The sequence below is a fragment of the Cavia porcellus genome, unplaced genomic scaffold (assembly GCF_034190915.1).
Source record: "Cavia porcellus strain 051 isolate PalLab524CR breed Dunkin Hartley unplaced genomic scaffold, mCavPor4.1 scaffold_2, whole genome shotgun sequence".
In the NCBI taxonomy this organism is placed as follows: Eukaryota; Metazoa; Chordata; class Mammalia; order Rodentia; family Caviidae; genus Cavia; species Cavia porcellus.
This window is the reverse complement of record NW_026947485.1, coordinates 45,248,596-45,273,157: the sequence shown is the minus strand read 5'-3', so window position 1 is coordinate 45,273,157 and position 24,562 is coordinate 45,248,596. Positions and strand designations below refer to the sequence as shown.

The window sequence follows — 24,562 nt, the reverse complement described above, 5'->3', positions numbered from 1 at the left end:
GATAAGAGATTGACACTGTGAACGAGATCGTCATAGTATTCAAATAAAATTGTAATCTATTTAAGTCATTACTTACCTTTACCAGCTAGATATAGGTCAGCATGAAAGTGAAAGAGCACATTTAAATAGGTTAGGAGCATACATTTATGTGTTTAGTATAGCTATTTATTTTATCTTTGTTATTTTTGATGACACTAAAAGTTGTTCTAAGAAACGATCAAGAGAGGAGAAAAGGAAGATTCAACAATTAAGTAATGAACCTCAGCAATTCAAAGGTGTTCCTCTAATATAGGTCACTATCCATATCCTCAGACAGATGAGCTAGAAATTCTCCGTCTGCTTTCTCCTCTCTCCTTGCTTTCTCCCCTCTCTGCTCCTGCTTTCCTTCCCTGACTCCTCCCTATGTCAAAGAGACACTTTGCCATTAAAAACTTCACTAACAATCTGCAACATGAGATAAATATTGCTAAAAACTAAAAACTATTTGGCTTTTTGTTAGAATAACTGTGTCTAGTTTCATGTAGTCTGATCAACACTGCCTTAATGATAGAAATTTGTTACATGGTTGTCAGAACCAACTGATTATTTAGGTCTTTTACTTCATTAATTCCATATTGTTCAGCAATGGCTTTAAGGCTCTAGACTACTGATCTCAATCACTCTTCTTGCCAGGATAAGCAAGGTAGATGATACCTGTGACTCAGCACATTCCCTGGGGACTCCTTGCACTTGTAATATCAAGAAAATGTACAAGATACAAGGGAATGAGGATCCTATTGCATATAAATAAATATCACTGTAACTTGGGAATAGTTCTCCAACTTTAATTCTGCCCCTTAAAACACCTGGCAATACGTGAAGATATGAGTACTTTTGCTTATCAGACCCAGGGGGAGTGACTGTGTGAGCGACTGTTCTGGAATCTAGTGGACAGAAGCCAGGGATGCTGCTATCATAAATCCCCTGGTCCAAACTTCTGGTACCAATTATCTAGACCAAAGCATCAATAGTTGAAGTTGAGAAGTCCTTCTTTCACTTAGAAAGAAGAATACATTCATTCTCATATTCATTCTGAAGTGATAAAAATTCAGGGAAGGGAATTATCCTTTAAATACATCAGGCAATACAGATAACTGACACCTGACAGATGGAAATTGGACAAGGTGAACCTTAGTGTCACCAGGTTACTGGCAAGAGAAACTGCACAAGGAACATCCCTAAGTCACAAGTTACCTGCTGAGCATCAAGAAAGGTCTTGTTCTAGAAGTGGGAGAGACTAATTTTAGACCTAATACTGCTTGGTTCCATCCAATAAAACTTAAATGAAAATCTTGAGATAAAACAGTTTCTAAGAAAATTAACTATGCATTGCAGAGCCAAGTTCAGAACATTTTCATGAAGAAAATGCAACGAAGGAATATTATAATCAAATTGCTCAAAATACCATCAAAAAGAAAATCTTTAAAGTAGCCAGAAGAGAACAAAGGCATGTTCAGAGGAACACACTGAAGTGACAACATATCCACCACTGGATAAACAAAATGTAAGCTAGGAGCAAAACTTGTAAGGTACAAAAGGAAAACTATCTTTCAAAATAAAGGTAAAATACTTTTTCATATATAGAAAAGCAGAAAAAATGAATCACCAGAAAAATTGCACTATAAAAAATTTAAGGGAAATCCTCCAAAAAATACATTACCTATACAAAAGTGAAATGCAAAGGACATAGAATAAATTGTCTTGCAAAAGAGGAACCAAATTGGAAAACTTAAATTACCTGACTAAAAGAGACAATAATTGAGACACTGTAGTAATGATATCAAGGTAGATGAACTGGTCAAAGGAAAAGAAAGGAGTTTCACAAATCAACTTGTATGTAGTCAACTGATTTTGGACAAAATGCAAGGGCAATTATGTGGAAAATAGCTTTTTCAACTCCATGTGCAAGAATAACTGGATATATATTTAACATCTATGAACTGTGTACTCATGTACACCTCTCACGATTCATAAAAATCAAGCTTAAGTAGATGTAAAATATGAAAGCCAAAGTGTAAAATTTCTAGAAGAAAACTATAGGAGATGTGGTCTTGGATTAGACAAAGCATTCTCAGATAGTAACACTGAAGACACATCTTTTTGAATAAATGACACGATTGACTATCAAAATTAATTTCTCTTTGGTAGATACCATTAAAAGACATGAAAATACAAGCAAGACATAGATGAAAAGAAAATATTTCCCACTCATCTGATAAACATTTTATATCCAGAATACACAAAAGTCTCTAAAATTCATTTAAAATATCCAATTACAAAATAGGCAAAATATCTGTAAAAATAATTAACCAAGAAAAATAGATGGATAGCAAAGAAGTATGTGAAAACAGAATTTCCCCTTATGAGTAGCATTCAGCCAACAAATATAATGATAAGATGCAAGGCAGCTGAAATGTCAAATATTTAGAATATATTAAAATACAAAAGGCCCATACAGAAAACATTAAAATATTAAATACTTAGCTTTCAGTATATTAACAAGTATTTCATATTTTATAGTATGCGATCAAAATAAATATTTAAATTTTTACAATAAAATATACTACTATTACTCCTCAAAATATTTCCTCTTGCTTCAAAAACACTTATCACAACATTCTTATTGCTTTCTAAGGCAGTTCTGGAAGTCCCATTCTGTAGGTGTCTTGAAGAGGTGTGATTAAAAATAAAGTGATCACTGCTATTCAGCGCCATCCAATGGAAAGGCACCTTGTTAAAATATTATCACGTGCTCTCATGCACCTTATTCACCAGATCTGGCATCATGTGACCTTTTTTCCACCATGTGACTTCTGGTCCTATCTTAAAATCAAAATGATCGCAAAAGGGAAATGTTCTGAATCAATTCAGGACATCATGGCAGCCACATCAGCACAGCTAAAGATACAAAACAAGACTTTTATGACTGCTTCAGAAAGTAGCAAGAATGATGGGATAAGTGTTTTTGAAGCAAGAAGGAATTTTTGAGAGAGATTTATGGCAATGTACTTTTTACTGTAATCTATTTTAAAAAATTTAAACAATCATATTTTTCAATCATACTTGGTAGTTCAAGGAACTAAGTATTATTCAGTAAGGATCTGGAGGCATACTATGTTTCTGTCTCTAGAAAACTGACTGAGTAAAAAATTAAAAATATAATACACTAGATCCAGTGGAGCACACACAAATCATTAATATATAGCACGCTACAGGTAGAAAGATGAGACTTGCGGTCTATGCATAGAAATATAGATGGAATTTCAAAACAAAGAGCCAAATAAAAAAGTAAAACAAAGGAAGAGAGATAATACGTATCATTTATGTAGCACTGAATGGCTACATGCCAAACAGCAATTTTCAAGAAGACAAAGGAAATTCACATTAAATGTTGTAGAATTGTAGATTATCTGGGTAGGGGCAGAAAATGATCTATGGGGATGGGAAAAATTATAAATATTTAATTTTGTATATCAAGAATCAAAACCAGATGGCAGTACTCATCTATAATCCCAGCACTGAGGGAGATTGAGGCAGAAACATCACAAGTACAAGTTTTGACTGGGCAATTTAGTGAGACAGTCCTTGCCCTCCCCAAAAGCCTGGCAGTGAAGGCCAATGGTACAGCAGTACTCAAAACTAAACTAAAAACAAACAAATCAAAACCAGAAGAAAAAAAAGTACAGATCTGCCACTGGGAGGGAAATGTTTTGGGGAAGTGATCTGAGTAGATTTTATATTGTGGTGGAGGTGTACAATTAAAAAAAAAGAAAAAAATACCTAGAGGAAAAAGTAAGCTCTGAGGAATTTCAAAGGAGTACTGCACCTTGACTGCCCAAGTATGCATAGTCCAAGGAATCATATCTAGATTGACACTTTTAGTAGTCAAGAAGCAATGCACTTTAGTTCTAAGACTTAATGTCTGAGTTAGCCTCTAAGGCTTTCTGTACCCCTGTACGTTGATAAAGAATACCCAAAAAGTTACAATGCACTTCTGCAGCAGTAATTCCCTAATCATGATACAAGGAATTCAGAGGTGTCTGGAGTTGAGGCAGGAGGATGCAGACTACATGGCTCACATCATCAGATGTCTTGGCAGGTCCATGAGTCATTCACACTATCACACAAGTGAAACCCTATGCCCTAGATCAGTGATGATGAACCTTAGAGAGCTCTCAATAATAGCCCACTGTGGCACGCATGCCATAGGTTTGCCATCACTGTCTAGGTCATTGTGTTGTGGAATAAGGCCTCTTTTGAACTAAATGTTATATTCAATGATATCACAGTTTTATGTCATGAAAATTAATTTACTCTGGATGAAACGGAAAAAGAAGAGATTAGAATCTTACACTGGCTGAATTTAAACTGTCAGTTACTCTGCATTGATGAGATTAAGTTTTTCAGCAACATTAGAAATAGAAATTCACAATGGTCACATCTAGAGATATAAAAATACCCTACATTATGCCATAGTTCTGATGGAAATTCTTATCTATCGTGCCATTCTTGGCCATGTATAAGGCTAAGGTAGTGAGGGGAAGGCATAAATGAGAACATACACACTCTAATTTTATCTTTAAATGTGACCATGATGCTAATTTTAACATATCAGTAATTTTTACAACCAATTTAAAATGTTTAACATGTTACATCCCTAAAGAAGCTCAAAAATATGTCTCAAGTGAATTAAAATAACCTGCAAATATGGTTTGTGGTTTCTCAAAGGAAATACAGAAAAATCTCCTCTCTCACATTTAATTATTTGGTCTAATGTGCCTTTAAGATGCTCAGATGAGATACTGAAAGGTGTCTATAAAGTGATTCGATGCAAGGAAAGTAAAAGAAGAAAATAATGCATGTCAAGATGTTACTACCCTTGAGAAAAATCTTGACAATAAAACATCACAACTTGAGTTTAAAGATAAAGACCAACTGATATGCTATATATAAGCAAAGCCAGAGTGGTTTTCTAAAGCAGCACAGATATTTGGTTTGTTGGTTATTAAAGCTATATTTGAAATTTTTTGCCATTATTACATAATTTGCTATTCATCACCAGTAAATTAGAATGAAAAATATAGGTGATTTAATGATTTAAGTTAGCATACAGAAAGCGACAAAGTGTTAAGGTATTTGAAAAAGTAACGGCTTTTAAGGCTAAAGAAAACATTGTACATTACTCAGAACACGCTAGAAAGTGAATTAATTATTTGATATCTGGAATATTATCAGCGCAAACTTGAATATGCAACATTTTCCCCTTTTCTATAGAATACTGAAGTATAAGTTAGAATAAACTAAACATATGTTTTTGAGAAGTCTTGGAATATTGCCTAAATGTTCTTGAGAGTCCCAGAAATATCCCAGTGATTGGAAAACTTAAGAGTGGTATCATTTACTCTAGATTTATACAAAAAATTAGATAACTGATTCTGTGAGTACTAATGTGAACTATTTTTATTTAATTAAGAATTAATTAATGGTATAAACTATAATACTGAACAAATTTGTCTCAATTTTATATCTCATTAAGGTTATTAATTGATAATCAAATTATTTTTTTAATAAAACTTACAAAGCTGAGCATCTGCATGGAGAGTTCCTCCTTTAGGATTCAGCTTCTGAGTTTGAATTGTAGGAATTGGTTTATATGATTGACCTGTAGCTCTATACATGGCTTGAACCCATAATATTCTGTCCTGTTCATCATCACTGGCAAATATCACAGTATCTCCTTCCTTAACAGCATTAAAAAACATCTGACCACCCTGAAGACCTGTGGAAGAAGAAACATCATATAGTATTTATACAATTGGCAGATTTTAGTCTCATTCACTAAAAAGATACAGCAGATTTAAGCTTTCATATCGTTTTCAAATGTAAAATACCTTAGGGAGACAATCTATGGTACAGAAGCATTATATAAGACATACAAACGTGCTCTGCTGAAATGCATTGTATAATCTGCCAGAAAAAGAACTGCTTTGTTTGAATATTTACCATTTTATATGTGGGAGAAACATACATGATAAATAGGGGAAAATACAAATAAATTAAAAATGGCATCCATATTGTATGGTGTTTAATTTTCACAAGACTATAGCAGAGAAGATATTTTGTATTTCTAAATGACTAGTTATTGACTATGGAGATTTCTATTTCTTAATCTGTATCTGTATTAATTTCTTACTCTGTTTTATTAACATACTTCTTAGCATTATTGTATTAATGACATTAATATCAATATAATTATTTGTTCACTGGTTTTAAACACCAGGTGTCTAATGCCATGCACAGGACAGGTTGGGGACACCTTATCCTAAATGCGTGGAATTAGAATATTTTGGAATTTTTTTTTTTTTTTTTACTTTGGAATGCTTACATCTATGTAAGTTATCTTAGGAATTGGACCCAAATCTAATTACAAATTATATTTATTTATATTTCTTGTAGGCATAAATTGAAAGTAATTTTAAGCAATCTTTTTTAGTGTCTCTGTGTTTTAATGGTCTGTGTCATAGGAGGAAAGTTGTAGAATTGTCTACTTCTGGAATAGTTGGTCACTCAAAGATATTCCAGATGTGGAAAACAGAAATTTTTGAGCTAGGCATACTCAGTTTATGATATAAAAGAGGGCAAGAGAAAAAATATAAGAATGTGTCCTTTGAGAGAAAGTTAATGGAATGTAACATATGACACATTTGTTGTTTCATTCCCTTTTTCCATTGTAATTTTTGCTTTCTAGTAAAGAAGTTCCTGTACAGATGCTGATGTTTTTCATACAATTATGTTATCAAAGTAACTTTTACATATTTCAGGTGGTGATGAATTATGACTGGAAGAAAATAGATCTAAAAAAATTTTTTAGTCCCAAATTCTTTTCCAGGCATTTTACTCACCAACCGGGGTTTGAAATCCAGAACAGACACATGATAGTTTTCAGAATTTCATGCATTCGGGCATGGCAGGAAAAGTGGTTCACTTTATAATTACCTGGGTGGGGATCTGTATAATCCACAGTGTATCCTTCAAGTTGCATTAATTCTTGCGGTTCGGACTTTTTTTCTCTGTAACTGCACATAGCAAAAGTATACTGACTAACCTGCTCAAGAAAAAAAAAAAGTTTGTAGATTGGTCACATTAAATTGATAAAATTCAATACTTAGTTATTTCTTTATCAAGTCTTTTCCCCAATAAAATTATAGCATATGTTTTCATGTAAATTATTATTTGTAGCATTTTAAAAAACCCAGCTGGGAGATTAAAGAGCTTCTTATTTGTCAAGTTGCAGCTAGGCTGTCATATACTTAGGGTCCAACATTACCCAAGTCAAAAATGCCCCAGCCAAGTTTCTATGAGGTACTAATAAAACTATTTGTGTTGAAAATAACTTTAGACTCATTAGGTTAGATAAGTAGTATAGATTTATGCTTCAAGGTTTTTATGACTTTGAAATGCTAACACAGATTGTGAGACATATTTCCATGCTTATAGTAATGAAACCACGTTTTAGTTCACTTATCATGAGGGTTTTAACTAAAGTAAAATATAGTACAAGTTGGGAATTTATTTTCCACATGATGAGATGCACAGTAAGTTTCAGAGTGCGGTAAACTTTAGGCAGCCAGTGAAATCACTGTTGAGATCACTCTCCTTCTTCATTCTTTCCTGGAACTGTTTATTTCCTTGTGCTGTAGTCTCACTGGCTAGTAGCATAGCTGCCAACAGCTCTGAAGCCTGTCTTACTGGCCCATCTTGGGTCATCAGGCTGATTTGAGCCAAACATATGGCTGAGTGGAGAAAGTATCAGCTCAGCTTGGGTGGAGAGGCCACCATGGACAAAGAATGTTGAGCATTGCAATAGGCAGACTTGCGGAAATTTCCCTAAAATACAGGGGAGGTGCTATTACCAGCAGGAGAAAAGAGTGCTTAGTGGATTAATAAATTCCTGAATAGTAAAATATCCTACAATATTGGGTTTCATATAAAAATTTTGTTAGTGTAAATTATTTCTTTTTCATTCTTAGACATAAAATGAAATTAAGGAGAGAACACCTTTTAATAGGCAGTGACGAATCTAAGACCACCCCCAAAAAGAACTCAAGAAGAAAAAAAGGGCTACATTAAAATTAAGACATTCTTGTCATTAAAAGTCACAATGAGATCAGCAAAGGCAAAAAACCATGATGGAGGAAAAGGTATATGCAGACATAGTCAGTAAAGGGTATCTTCACAAATGTCAATCCACAAGGAAAGTCCAGAATACACAATAGAAAAAGGCAACTAAAGACAAGTGCTTTCCCTGTGAAAGTACTTGGTAGACACAGTTAACATCTATAATCAGTTGACATTACTACAGAATAGATTATCCTGGATAAGTGTCTGGATCTCACATTATCAGTTTACGGCCTTCTAAACAAACACTGGAGTTTCCTGGAAATAGAGAAAGTTTGCCTCAAAACAGCAGCAAGTCTGAGTTTCCAGCCTGCTAGCAGGTCAGGAGCAAACCTGACGGATAGAGCAGCAATCATGTTACTATTTGTTATGTACTCCTTTAATCCACAGACTGCCCTTCTTAGAGCATCACTCAAGGAAGCAGATGAACAAGTACTGAAAGATGTATATGCAATGTGTTCACTGCAAGGTTGCATGTGGGAAAAACTGGAAAAATATACAAGTGGTTTTGTTAAACTATATTGTGGCACAACTGTACAGTATGGCACAACGAGCCACACTAAGAGATGTGAGAGATTTTTCTAACTAGGAATTACTTGTAAGATTATAATGCATAGAGATCAAATTAAAAACAAACATACAGTACAGACTACTTTTATGAGTAAACATTATGCATAAGTGAATAGTAGTTAATACATTAATATATTTATAGTGCTCACTGGCTGGTACAATTAGAGGTTATTTTAAATTATGTTTCAGTGTGTTCTCTGAATTTTTTTTTCCACTACTTTTTAATGAAAAAGCAATCCATGCATAAAGATGAAAACAATATTAAACCTCTTAAAGTCTCATGTAGTCATAGGCTGGGCTTTTCAGGTATGGCTGGATCTAGGGTATGTTATTCTGAAATCAAAGCTGTGTGATTACTGAAAGAGTAATGTGACTGGTTTGGCAAAGTTATTTGTGTGGATAATGGGATGGCTCACCCTTAGGTACAGGTGTCACCAAACGAAGGGTAGGCAGGCGGAAAGGACACAAGAGGACAGAAAGAAGGCTGGCTGGTGGCTTCACTACTTTGCTGCTTTGAGGCCTTCTGCCACCAGGAACTGGTTATTACTGTTGTTGTTGTTATTGTTCTTACTATTATCTTTGCTACTCCTCTGCCATACCCACCTGGTTTGGAGGCAGCAAACTATGAATTGAAACCTCCATAAACTATGAGTTAAATAAATATTTCCTCGGGGCTGGGGATTTAGCTCAGCGGCATAAGCGCCTGCCTTGCAAACAGGCGGTCATGAGTTTGATCCCCGGTACCGATAAAAAGAAAAAAGAAAAAAAAAGTGTAAAAAAATATATATATATTTCCTCCTTTAAGTTTGGGTGTTGGGTATTTTTTAACAGTAATGAGAAAAGTACCTACCACAGAGGCCAGTGTCCTGTGACACTTGTCACATGTATTTCTCCTTCCCCATTTCCAGACTGTCAAGAAATGAACCTTTTCTTTTGCTTCTGTTTAAGGCTTACAAATGAGAATGAGTGGCCCCGATTAGAGACTTATCATCACCAAATAGGATTCCTGTTTTCTTGTACAAAAAAGCATGACTGTAGGAGGCTCAGCTGTTGAGCTCTTGCTGTGCATTATCTTAGGCTTTGAGTTTCATCTCGGGCACCATATACACGCAAAAAAGTATAACATCTATGTGTGTGTGTTACTTTTTTTGTGGGGTAATGGTGGTAAGGAGAGAATATAGGGTGCTTAGTGGTAAATATTAACAGTACATTTGTGTTATTTCTTCTAAAATGAAGCCCTCTCTCTCTTCCCTTTCTCTGTTAGTACTGGAGATTGAAGCCAGGCCTTTTTTATTATATACTTTGAGACAGGACCTCAGTAAGTTGCTAAACTACCAAGGCTGCAATCAAATTTAAATTTGTGATCATCTTGCCTGAGCCTCCAAAGTGCTGAGATTCCACGGGTATGCCACTGTGAACCACTGAAGCCTATTCACTTATGGACAATAATTTAAGTCCTAAATCTTACTACTCTACACAAAGCCATTTAGTATAATGGTAATGCTGATGAAATAGTTCAAACACAAAAGTATAATAAGCTTATAATAATAAAAAACACACACATACATACTCACCTCACCATCTATTTTTCTTATTATATGGAGACATATATGTATATATATATATATTTTTTTTCCTTTTTCTTCTTTTAAAGTACAAGGGGTGGCTGTATGTACTTACCCAAATCCATTTTCTATTTCCCTAAGAGTAACTATCATCATAAATTTTGTGTTTATTATTTCTATGCATTTTGAAATTTCTATTAGATATAAGTGAATTGATCAACAAAACTAAGAAGTTTTTACATTTTAAAACTATACATGTATGGATCATACATACTTTAATGCAAATTTTCCCTAAAAGTTCAACATATTTCTTATGTTTAATCTTCTGCTGCTTAAATTATCATACTTCTAACGTTTCATTCTGTTGCAATTAGTGTGATTCTGAATCAATATATTTTGAAACCAGTTCTACAGATTAACACTTAAGGTTGTGTTTTTTTAAAATTAATTAATGTTCTACTTTTTATTAGGTTCTGGAAAAAGACCAAGATATATACTCTTGCCACTTCTATTTAACATAGTAGTAGAAATACTACTCTGAGTTAGGTAAAAGAAACAAACAAACAAAAAAATCCAAATGGGAAATGAAGAAAGTTAAATTGTCCCTGTTTGCTGATGATTTAACCGCATGTATAGAAGTTCCTAAAGACTTTAACAAAACAGTTTAAACAAATGAAGTCAGCAAGCTACAGGATACAAAGTCAACACACAAACTATAATTTCTACATAGCAATATTGACTTAGAAGATTAAAAAAAATTAAAAAAAAAAAAAACTATCTAACCACCATCCAACCACTCACCTACCTAATGAGAAATCTAACTGAAAAGATGGTCTCAACATAAAACCTACAAAACATTGATGAGAAGCTGAAGACATAAATAAATGGAAAAACAACAAATTTTCACAGAGTGGAAGAATTGGTACTGCTATTTGTATTGTGCAAAGCTATCTATCAGTTCAATCAAATGTCAGTGATATTCTTGAAAGATAAAACATTGTAAAAATTTACATGGATTTTCAAAAGACCCAGAATAGTCAATTCAATCTTGGATATAAAGAACAAAGTTGGAGGTACCACACTACCTGATTTCAAAGCTATAGAACCAAAGCAAATCAGCATGTTACTTGCACAAAAGCAGACATATTGGCCAATGAAACAGAATAAAAAGACTGGAATAAATCCATTTGTTTACAACCAACTCATTTTTGACAAAGGTGTCAATAACACACACTGAGGAATGGAAATATTTTTCAATGAATGGTGCTGTGAAACTGGATATCCAAAGCATGAAAATGAAATTAGAATTTATGTCCCACCATATACCAGGATTATATAAAAATTCAACTCAAAATGGATTACTTAAAAAAATAAGATTCAACACCATGAAACTACTACAGTATAAGAAAACATAGAGAAAATGTATCAGACATTGGAGCTGAGAAGCAGAGGCAATAAAAGTTAAAACAGACCAATAAGATAATACTTGTTACACAATGAATCAAGCTATAGAGTAAAGACACAAGTTACAGAATGAGAGAATATATTTACAAATTATATATCTGGTATCTTGATTATATAAGAAAATCAAATAAGTCAATAGCAACAACTCTCAAATAATCCAATTTAAAACGGGTAAAAGGTACCACTGTCTGGTACTCAAGAGACTTAGAAATGGCTAACAAGTAGACGAAAACAATGCCCAACACCACTAATCATTGGGGAGATGAAATGCAAAATCAAGTAAGAGATCACTGACCCCAGTTGGAAGGCTATAAAAGAACGGCAAGTTTTAGAAAGGATGTGCTGAAAGTGGAACACGTATATATTTGTGAAATGTAAATTAGTTTAACCACTATGGAAGAATAAATGGAGCATCCTAAAATCTTAAAAACAGAACTTGCATGTCATACAGCAATACCAGGGGTATATAGCTAATGAACTGAAATTAGTTTGTGAAAACATTTGCATGCCTAAGTTGACCTCAGTTTGCAATAGCCATGATATGGAAATAATGATGTGGTATCTATTTGCAGTGAAATCATATTAAGCCATAAAAAATAACTGAATCCTCTCACTCATGGCAATAAGAATGCATATGAAGGATATTACGTGAAATAAGACAGACACAGATAAGTACCGAGTGATCTCATGCACACAGAGAAACTAAAATAGTGATTTTATAGAAGCTGATAGTATAATAGTGATGAAGGGGGGGATGATGGTAGGGGTGGGGAGAGGTTGGGCAGTAGAACAGTGCTACATTTAGACAGGAGAAATAAGTTTTGGTACTCTATGGTAGGGAGACTGTAGTCAACAATGAAGTACATTTTAAAATAACCTTGAAATAGATTTTGAATGTCTTCATAACAAAGAATGTTTAAGGTGAGAGATAGGCTAGTAACTAATTCAATCAGCACATGATTTTTATATATATCAAAACACCACACTGGGGCTGGGGATTTAGCTCAGCGGCATAAGCGCCTGCCTTGCAAGCAGGCAGTCGTGAGTTCGATCCCTGGTACCGATAAAAATGAAAAAGACAAAAAAACAAAAAAACAAAAAACCAAACCAAAAACACTACACTGCAAGTCCCAAAATATGAATAACTATGTTCAAATAAAATGCCTTCAAGTGTATAGTCAAATATTTTTTATTTTCCAAATATTTCTTCTGATCTATCAGTTTTATAATATCTCACTAAGACTGTTCACTTATAAATTTACAAAATTCTTTCACATATAGGAGAAAGTGGATACACACACACACATATATTTCCCCCCTTGGTCTGTTCTGTCTTGCTGGTAAACTTTTCCATTTATATTTATGTAGTGTATTTAAAAAAAAAAAAAACCTTAATAGTGGCTTCTGCCTTGATATTTATTTTGTTGGCTATTTGCACAAGTATACAACATTTCTTTTGGACCCTAATTAAACATTAACAAATCTCTTTTATTTCACAGTTATACAAAAAGTATATATTGATTCTTTTAGAGGTATTTCAAATATTACTTCATTTTTAAAAATGCAAATCTCCTTTGAATACAGGAGAATTTTAGTGTTCCACACCTATCTACCACTCCTAGTTCTCAGCCTAAGAGTTTATCCTGATTTAATATTTAATATCTTAACATTTAATAATGTACAGTATTTATTAACATAAACACACTTAAATCATTTATTGTGCTGTTTATTTTGTTTTATTTAATATTGCTTCTCGAACCAGTCTAGTATTCTGAATTCAATTTATTTCTGCCTTTGGTAAAATCATTCAATCAATTTTTCTTTTATTTGAAGATATGCTTTTAGCAGTTGTGGTGGCACACACCTGTAATCTCAGCATTTGGGAGGCTAAGGCAAGAGGATTTTTGCAAGATCCAGACCAGCCTGGGTTACAAAGACAACTCATGATCAGCCTGAACTGCATAACAATACCCTGTCTCAAAAAAGACAAATATATATTTTCAGAGACATTACCTATTTATGACACAATATCTGGTTTTAGTTCATTGCTTTTCTCTACCTTTGGTATCTTGTAGCCTAATTTTGAAATTTCTAAAGGTGATATATTTATTCTGGTTAGTATTTGCTGGGTTTCTTTAACTAGGCAATTCCTGTCCAATGTAAATTTTAGAATTTTGCATTATGCTTTCAAATGTTGCTTCTGTCATTTTTCTTTTGTCATTTTTCAAATTATATGAGAAACAGGCCAAAGCTTATCTTTTTTCCTCAGTATCTTTTAAACTCTCTATAAGTCCCTTTATATTTTATTGCTAGTTCTAAGTAATTTATTCAGATTGTCATTAGTACTCTAACATTGAATACATAACTAATTTTGTGCTCAGATGTGTCTATCTATTGCTTAACCTATCTAATAAGGCTTCAATTTCAGTGACTGTGTTTGTTAAGTTTTGTAAGCTCCATATGGTTCCTTCTGAAATTTGTTATTTTTCATAGTTTTATGTTCTTCTGTTATTCTTTCAGAGTTTTGAACGTATTTAAATATTTTATTACCTTAAATACAACCATTTTGTAATCTATGCATTCAATTAATTTATAACTGATATTCTTGATGAAAACAATCACCTCTGTTTTGTAATTTTAGATTGTGAGCTAATATTTGGTCCATTTTTATCTGCAGATAACCTAAAAAGCCTAGGTTAAAAAGTTATCTATCTTAAAATACTTTGAAAATGTCAGATGAGCCATGATTATCAGCAATCCAGAAAATTTTTCATGTTAAATTTTATCTTGATAAAAATTTTTGATAAAAATATTTGATAAAATGATCCAAGACTTCAATACTTTTTTGAGTACAAGCTAATAAAACTGTCAGGATTTTTTTCATCATTCTTACTAGCCTGAGGGAAGATCTTTTTTCTGTCTACTATTCCATTGAAATACAGCTCTTTTCAGTTCTTTAGGAGATCTCTGTTCCAAATTCCTACTTTAAGTATACCTCAGGGCAAGTTTCCCTGCTGTGAGTCAGTAATAAAATCTCAAGCACTTATTCAAATCAGCATCCACTAACCCCACACTCTAGCATCACTGAAGTCAGAATGCAAACTCCAAAGTTTAGCCATTCTGGTTTTTGGTCCTTGACATGTTCTTTTATCTTTCAGTTCAGCTATGCATTTAATAAAGATGTGTATTGCATCCTAACTAGCATTTTCAGATACTGGGTACAAAAATATCTTAGAATAACCTTAACATTATTTCATATTATCAATTACTAATTGTAATACTATTACTAATTGTTCACTTTTAATTTGCATCATGGAGTTTCTGAACAATAGTTCTAATTTTAATATGCATAAGAGAGGTTACATATGTCAAGGATGGGGCTGATATACAAAACCAAATGTTAAATCTGTTACAAATAAATTAGAATTATTAAACATTGTATGACTGCTACAAAGCAACGCTTTTATAATAAATCACTAACAAACTAAAAATATATCCAGCATATCATTCATAAGCTTTGCATATAATTCTCCCACTTGGGAGACACTTAAAAACTGACTAAGAAGAGCCCCTGGACATACCATCACAGGAAAAATCTCACATCTACTAGGAAACAGATGAAGAGCACAAGAAAGTATGATTTCCCCAAAAGGCTTTAAAACATCTCCACCAGTTTCTACTGAGAATATACAGCTATAACTGTGTAAGGTACCCTAGGCATATTATTCTACATGACTCACACACTTGAATTCATTTTTTAACTTGAACTCCCATGCAAGAAACCAGTACCTTCAGCTTTAAAATACCACGTCCTATTGCTCAATCTAATAAACTCCTACCCTTTCCCCTCTAAAACTGTTATCAGTTTGTATTCATTATATTTCTAACTGCATCACCTAGCTTCTTTTTATCTTGTTTTTGACTGATCTCTCCATAATATGCAAGAAACTGGCTTCCTTGGTAAGATGATTTTAGATGTAGAATACAGTCCACACTCAATTCTCATGTGCTCAGAAGTGGATCTTTTTGGAAGGTGACTGACTCATGGGGTGCGACACTTATCAGTGAAGTTGTCCATTAATGAATTCACTAGCTGAGTGCCTGGTGAACCTGGTTGGAAGAGGTGGGTCATTAGAGCATGACCTGGAAAGGTGTCTCTCTTTCCCAGCTCCTCCCTTCTCTCTCTTGCTTTCTGGTTTTGAAGACAGGAGCCTATTGTCTGCTTCATACATTTCTATAGTGTTCCTGCCTTGGAGCCAAGTGATCATGAACTGTGACCATGAATCTCTTCGACTTTAAAATGTGGGTTTCAGGTACTTTCTCCCAGCAACAAGAAAGTGACTAAGACACCTAGCTGTGGCACATAGTCCATGCCTCTTGATTTTAGCATCAAGTTTATTTGAGCTCTATAAATATTTTATTCTTCACATTTGAAAATGTATTAGTTTTGCAAATGTAGACCACATACTTATCTTTTTTAAAAAAGTAATAATCTGACAGCCCAAATAACTTAACTTGAATTCCTAAATGTATTTTCTTTCAATTATCATATTAAATGACATTCAGTTTCAAACATCAATCCATATAAAATGTCCAGGAAACAAAAAACACAGGGAAAATTTATTCCCTTATCCAAAATGTAGCTGTTGCATACCCACTGTGACTGTCACGAGTGTAACAGCTATGAGGAAAGGGTCTACTCTTTCAGTTAGCCATAATAAGACCACAGTCATTAAGAAAGCAATGGAAATACTCTGGAAATAGAAAATTAAAGAACTAAATAATAACTTGGAACACAAATAACTAGGGAGTAATTATTCACAGTACAAAAATTCTTATCTTTTAAAAAATATCTCATTCATGTAAATAACGTGCTTCTAGACATTTTATGACTTAGAGGTAACACAAAGTATTGACAGTGTTACAAAATGAAAAAAAAAAGATAACTAGTTATCAAATGAAATGCAACATAAAACCTATAATGTCACTCCAAATCTAACTTATAAAAATACAAACTATATGAGAATATGCACGGGGTTGGATTTCTTAATGTGATGTTTACTTTCAGATAATCATGTAATAATTAAATGAAAAATCATTGTTATATTTGCTGGAAATTATAGATTTTGAGTTTGTAGTGAGAATTTGAAGAGGGTACATTTGGCAATTAGAAACTGTGACATCTAGAGAAATAAAGTCTCACTAAATAAGGAACAGTGGAACCATGAGCTAAGCTTCACTGAAAAGAAAACAACTTTGAAAAGATTCTTCTTTAAAACATACTAGTATTAGAAAGGAGACATGTAGGTCTTCAAGAATATAATCTTTACTTTACCATCCCTGGATGAAGCATCTAATGTTTCAAGATCACCCAAATGGAACCGATCATCCTGAGTCCAGAATACAATTCCTCTTGGGTATTCTTTCCAGTACTCCACATTATTTTATGATTCTTATTCTCAAACTTAAAAACGACTGTGTTCAAAAATTACCTCTTTATTTCTATCAAAGTCATTATTTATGATAGCACCAAATCTATAATCCAAGACTACCAAGACAGAAAAAGGGTGTCATGGTTTATGTCGGTGGCCCCCAAGCCTCAAGCCTTTGCATTGCCTTTGTGATTGGTTCACTGTTATGCAGAACAGTTTCTTAGTTTAGAAAAATACATTCATTCACAAGTAAGTTGTAGAGGTAAGCCATTTCTAGATCATTAAGTGCGATATCTGCACTAAAGCTCATCTTTTAGGTATAATTGTTGTTCACAATGTGTCTGATATGTGTGTTTTTATCTGTTATGTGTCCCTTATAACTGCAATTAAACTTCAAAATAATTTTTAACCCATAAAATTTTGATTACAGGGGCTGGGGGTTTAGCTCAGCAGCATAAACCCCTGCTTTGCATCCAGACAGACCTGAGTTCGATCCCTGGTACCGATAGAAAAAAAATTTTGATTACAGTTTCAAAAATATTCTAATCTGTAGGCATTATTAAAAATATCACAGAGATGTATGATAGAACCATCAAGAAGAACTTAGGGCATGAGTTATTTCATAAAGACAAAGTGTTGGGAAAGAGCACTGGAAACAAGAGTTTGGGCAGAAAAAGTTAAAGTATAACCATTATAAGGGGACAAAATCATAAGAATATTTAGATTCTATTTATAAACTGTGTATTATAGAAAGCAATACATTGCAGTTATTTAAACTTATTTATTTATTTTTGAGGTACAGGGATTGGATCTAGACCCTTCACACTGAGTTATGTCCCCACCACTTCTTTTGAAACAGGATTTTCCTAGCTTGCTAAATTGCTCAACTGGACCTAAACATGCAATTCTCCTGCCTCAGCCTCCCACAGAAATATCTGAGTCAGATTAACAAAACAGGTTAAACACTAATGACTGCTCTTTTTAACTGGTCTTTTACAGTGACATATTTGATCTTTCTTTGATGCTTCGTAGAGAACTGGTAGTCTTTTAATACTTACTAAACAGAATGTCACATAACAGATCTTAGCTTCATATGCATTTTATTTTCTGCCTTCCTCCATATTTCTCTCTTAAATTCATTCATACATTTGTGCAGTTATTCATTTAACAAACACTAACTACACATGTGGGCCTTATGTAACAGCAATGTCTGAGTCAGAAAATGATAATTTCACAGCTTGAGAATGGAGGAGAAAAATTAATTACAAATAAAGAGCTGCTTAAAATGTTTTGAGTGGTGAATTGTTTTGCAGTAAAAGCTGAGTACAGAGAGAGATGCACAGTTTTCATGCTGTGAGTGAACTGTGGACTACTGACTCTCCGTTTCTCCTCACTTTACACAGTTTTCTTCCCACTAGTATGGATGGTTTCCACATCTACGCATATAATGACAGTGTTATTGAAATGTTTGTTGAATGACTATATAAATAAAAAGAAATAGGACAAATATGTAAATGAAAAGCAACTGGGAAGACAGGTAGGTGGCAAGAAATCTATACGTAGTTTTAGACACTATTTATAAAAACTGTTATCTTGGATAAATATAGACATAAAGGTTTAAAAATCATTTAATTAAAAACAAAACAGATGACTCTCTAAAGTTCTTTATATCACTTATGGTTCATGTTGTCATGTATTAAAATTTTTTGACTTTTTATATTGTAGCCCACTTCAAATGTGAAAATTTTGTTGCCGCTTAAGATCCAGTTAAAAAGAAGCTTTCAAAACTATGTAATGTAAAATGCTTACATTAATGCCACCTTTTCATTAGAGCTGCTGTTTTACGCTTTGTGCTAAGTATTGTGTTTCTAATTAGCTTTAAATAACACCTTTATTTTTTAGCATGATTGATATATAAACTTGCAAGTCCCAATTTGAAAGTATTTTAAGAAAATTAAAAATAAAAATGAAAAACTCTAGCTCTAGAGGAATCACTCAATGTGTAGAGACACAGTCATTTAAATGATGGAGTATGTAAACACTCATTATTTTAGTTTGCACCTAATATTTTAGTATCTCAAAAATTACTCAACAGACCTAGAGTCTGTCAAAGATAATTGAGCCTAAAGATATAACAAAGGGTACAGATGGAAGAGTAATGAAATACCAACGACAAACAGAGCTGCCACTGATAATTAAGAAATCTGACCCATGAAAGAACTTTGAAAAGTGCAATTTGGCTGTTGGGATAACTGGCTCCAGGAGCAAGTTAACATTACCACTGTCCTTTGACTCACTGCTTCCAGATTCCATTTCCATAAAATGATGCTATCTTTCATACTTCTTTTGATTTCTTTAATACTCCCAAGGCTCTTATTTTCATCACTGTTTTTAGATAGTTGTGCTAAATCATATTCCCAAGGCCACATCTATAATGAATCCATGGTGGAAATTTAGGTGAATTCTTTTGAATGTTAACATCTTGTAGCTCCTTGAATGTAATATCTTGATTGCTAGACCAGGTCATCCAGTCTGGGGAGCTGTAAGGAGTTTGACTTTGAGAGTACAGTCAGTGTTAGCTGGGAATAACAGTTAAAACACACTGCTGAAAGGTTAGTCACAAGAAATGCTCCCTCTGCTCTCAGTTAGATGCAGTCCTGCAGCCTCCACTCTGCACCTTACTACCTGCCATAGAATTGCACAGAAACTGGTGGTCTGACCTATCCTGAACCAGTATCAGTGCTCATTTTCAAGCTTACTTGTGTATTACTGAGCAAAGGTTACATGATTTACCATATCAAAATTGAAAATTTCCGTGTAGAAGTGCAGCAATGATTAAAAACTCAATATCTTTGACCCAATCCACATGTCATAACTCCAAAAAAAATGGATTTATTGAGAATTTGGAGATACAAACACACTTCAAGGTCAGACTTAAATTAGGTTTCAGTATTACTACTTCTGATAGGGCATGTTCACTTAGTCACTGTGGTTTCAAAAAGTATTTGCATCTGGTGTAGGAAATCTCCCATTTTGTTCTCAATTGCCAATCTGTTCAACACCTGTCCATATCCACAATGTGTAAGTTCCAGCTAAGATTTTAGAGACCACAGTTATTGAAGTTTCCATGTTGCATTACTACTGTAGGGATCATGGTAACAGCTGGCTTCTTAGCAACTGCCACCATCTAATTTCTATAAAGATTAAGGCTTTAAAAATCCCTAGCTGCAAATATTTGTAGCAGTAGCTGTTAGAGTTCTTTTTTTCAAAAAAATCCCATAGTTTAGTTTAATCAAAGAAAATGAATTTTCAAGATCCTGGTAGATCCTAGTGGAATACATATTTATTATTGCCTCTCTTGAGCACATGGCTTAAAAATCCTTAGCAATCATTGTAAAAATTAAAAGAGAAGTTGGGCTTAGTAGTGCACACCTGCGATCCCAGCACTTGGGCGGCTGAGGCAGAAGAACTGCCATAAATTAGAGCTGCCAGAGATACATAGTAAGTTCAAGGCCAGCTGAGGCTACATAGTGAAACCCTGTCTCAAAAAAATTGTCTTTAAAAATTTAAAGGAAGGCAATCTTTTATGATGATGCTAAGGGCAATCTGCACACATCCATTTAACACACATTTATTTGATTTCTACTCATGGAAAACATAGCTTAAGTAAACTAAAAGAAAGAAAAGGTTCTTATTTTCTTGGGACATATATTCTAGAAAGGATAAAAAGATAAAACAAATGTATAAATAGTGAATCTGAATAAGAAATAAATGTTGCAAAATATATACACGAGCATAACGCAATAAGGAATGAGCTGGAAAGTACTTTAAACTGGGCCAGAAGAAAGGGCACATTTGAAAAGGTAACATTTGAACCGATAGCTAGATGGGTACGTAGAATGAGTCAACCATGAGTACAGGGAAGAGAACAGTATAAATTTATATAAAGATTTAGTAGTAGTCAAATAATCTGGGCAGAGGATTGGAAATTTAAACCTAAAGTACAATTACACAAAACCACTGTATATATCTGAGCAAAGGTAGGCTAGTGACTTGATGTTAAGGTCTTATTTTTGGCACTGCAATTAATTTAGGGGCTGCTCAGTGATGATGAAAGCCTGGGGCCAGAATGCATAGGATTGTCTTAGTTACTTTTTACTCATCACTGAAACATAGTACTTGAAGCCCAAAGTCAGGGAAAGATTGTTATTTCTTACAGTTCTTAGAGGTTTCAGTCCATACTCAGTTCGCTCCAAGGCAGTGCGGTGTGGCAGGGCAGCCCTTTATGGCCGCTGCGAACAGTAAAAGCAAATGCCAAAGCAAAAGCAAAAAAGAAAGACCCTCCTCCTTCAACCTTTACACTGGTTCTACCCCGGGCGGGTGAAACATTCACACCACTAATGTGAGCACTAGACAGTGAATCAATCAAAAATACTAGATTCATTTGCCTCCATGATTGTATGAGGGTTGAGGGGCACAAGAACACAAACTATAACATTCCACCCTTGGCCCCCCAAAGACTTTTACACATCCTTTATACAAAAGACATTTAGCCCATCTCTAAGAGTTGCCAAAGTCTTAGCAGTTTCAGCATTTCTGAAAAGTCCTAGTCCAAAGTCTATACCTAGATCTATGGCAAACTCTTGCCATGATCTATGGTAATCCCTGGTACAAATGAAACAAGGTTAAACATTTCCAAAAAGCAATGGCACAAGATAAACATTACCACTTCAAAAGTTACAAATGGGAACAAAGCATTGGAACCAAAACAAGTCCAAAATCCAGCAGGGCAAACATTAAGTCCTGGAGTTCCACACTTAGCATCTGAAGTAATATGGTTGCAAGCTCCAAAAGGCTTGGGTGATTTTACCCCTATGCACTTCCTGGCATTTCCGCTCCCACAGCTTCTCTCTTAAGCCCACTCTGCTTGGTTTTTGCAGCTTTCCTTGGATGATCCATGTTCCTGGCTTTTTCAGACTTCTGTGGTCTCCACTGTACCTTTGATTTCATCTTTAGCACTTTACATTTTGCCCTCTCAGGGCACACTGCTTGGCCTCCCAGGCCTTTGCAATCAGGGTCAAAACTGTCTTACCCTCAGAACTTGTGCACTTTCCTTGCACCTAAAACTAGCACCACATGGATGATGTCAAGGTCTGCTGCCAGCTGGAGCAGTAGCCAGGCTTTCCTTTCTCTTGGCTGTAGGGGTTGAAAGCATGTATTGCTGAGCTCTCTGAACCTGACTGTGAGGAAAAGCTTCGTTATGTTGCCACCATTCTGGAATCTGGTGTGCTGGCATTTTGGAACCTCTTGTGGCCTCTGTCACCACTCTGGAATGTGGTGCTCTGTAGCTTTCTCTTTTGAGCAAAGTTTTTCACTTTTGGTGGTTTGAGGCTGCAAAAGGTGAAGACCCATTGCTTCCCAAAATGGCCCCAGGTCATCTTTTTTTATTTCTTTGTTCCTTCTCAGCAATCTGAAGTTTCAGATCTATCTTTATAGACCATAGCTTTATTAGAATCTGCCTTCTGGCCAACTCACAGTGTTTTAAATTATCCTGCTGGGCTCTTTGCTCTTGATGTGCAACATAAATCTGGCTGAAGTCCTCTAACAATAGCCATGTCACCGACTTGATATTTCACTGTCTTGCAATTTCCTTTGCCAGATTAATTAGTCCATTGCCCTTAATCTCAGTTTCAGGTAAAGTTTTTGGACACGAGCAAAATGCTGACAAACTTTCTGCCAAGCCATAACACATATTGTTGTCTGTTTCCTTTTATAATTTTAGCTTTTGGGATAGGAAAATGATCATTTCAATGTTTTATGACAATTTAAAGATAAATCAGTGATTTTCAGTGTCCAAGAGCATGTCATAAAATCAATTTGGCCATTATCATCAATTTCTTTTTGCTATGGAAAAAGTCATCTTAAAAATGAAGCCTAAAATAAAAATTATTTTTCTCTGACATTTTGTTCCAAATAAACTCCACAAGCGAAAAGATATTTCAATTTTTGTTTCCACTGAAGGTATGTATGCTTAAGGATAAGATAACATACATTAAAACAATTGTGAACTACAAAAAAGTAATTTAAATATAAAATACACAGTCTAAGTTTTTGGTGAATATTTAAGCATTAAGTACTCTAAAGATTTAAAATGTTAATGTATCAGCAATCTTTGATCCAGCAATATAACTTCTATAGAAACACTTTCACATATATGCAAAGATCAATATACAACAATTATACTGCTGCTAGCACTGTTGAAAAATGTTTGCCTTAGGCTAAACTACCCCTTAGAATCATTCACTAAAAGTAATAATATAGACTTTTACTGGTTGACATGGCTATTTCTCCGTGAAATATTTTTTAAGTTGAAGAAAGAAATTCACAGAAAAATACATATGGAGTGATTTTATCAGTGTTGGTGTTGTGTGTGTAAGAGAGAAAAAGATACAGGGAGACAGAAGCTACATACATACAGTGAGTGAGAGAGAGACAGACATAGAGAAAAGAGATCATGCAACTTATTAGCAGTGGTTCCTTGGATAGTTATTTTCTAGTTTTCTGAGTGGCAGGGCGTTAAACTCAAGGCCTTCTCCTTGAGCTACATCTTTAGCCACTTTGAAACATTTTATTTTGAGACGGGCTTTATTAGTTGCTACATTGCCCTACCTGGGCTTGAACTTGCAAGTCTCCTCCCTCAGAGTGCTGGAATTACAGGCATGTGACACAAAACTCAACTTGGCTAGCTGCAAAAATGAGGTAACAATAACATGGCAGTGTTGGTAAGATTTGATGGGGACTTTGAATTCTCCATAAAAGCTGTGTATGTAAGGCCTGTCATATAAAACATGTGACTAAAGAGCCACTGTTATGATATTTGGATCTGATGACAGCGCCCTCTTTCACTCCATGCTCCCTGTTCTCCACAGTCATCAGTTGATGTCCTAGACTAACCCTAGACCATGGCACTAAACTTTTTATTATGCACTTCCTAATGGAATTCCTAAGTATAGAAGAGGATTCTGCCACAGTGAAGCCCATGCATGTGGAACCTCAGAAAACAACAGGCAGAGACAGTTCCCTCTTATGTTTAAAGTGGATCTTGATGGCATCAGTTATGGATTGAGAACTGGTGGTCCACTTAATGCCAGCTGGATTACATCAGCATGCATTGAGTGAAGATGCTCCACCTGAGGAGGGTTGCCAGGATAATGGTGAAGATGGGAGGTGTTGAGGATTGAGGCGTTAAGGAGGCATTGTGGGTTCTCCTACGAGTTGCTGTCTGAGCCGTTGGTTCTCCTGGAGAAGCTTTGG

General features: G+C 34.5%; 1 protein-coding gene across 8 annotated transcripts in view; it reads right to left on the bottom strand.

Moving 5' to 3' along the window:
• The window catches only part of Cadps2 (calcium dependent secretion activator 2), a 490,335-nt gene that overhangs the window by 144,823 nt on the left and 320,950 nt on the right, over positions 1–24,562 (bottom strand). For all 8 annotated transcript variants that reach the window (XM_063241432.1, XM_063241438.1, XM_063241449.1 and 5 more), the window contains exons 10-11: positions 7,036–7,144; positions 5,618–5,818 (exon numbers count right to left, since the gene is read on the bottom strand). In XM_063241432.1, coding sequence (XP_063097502.1) covers positions 5,618–5,818; positions 7,036–7,144 — 310 coding nt within the window. The remainder of the gene's footprint in view (positions 1–5,617; positions 5,819–7,035; positions 7,145–24,562) is intronic.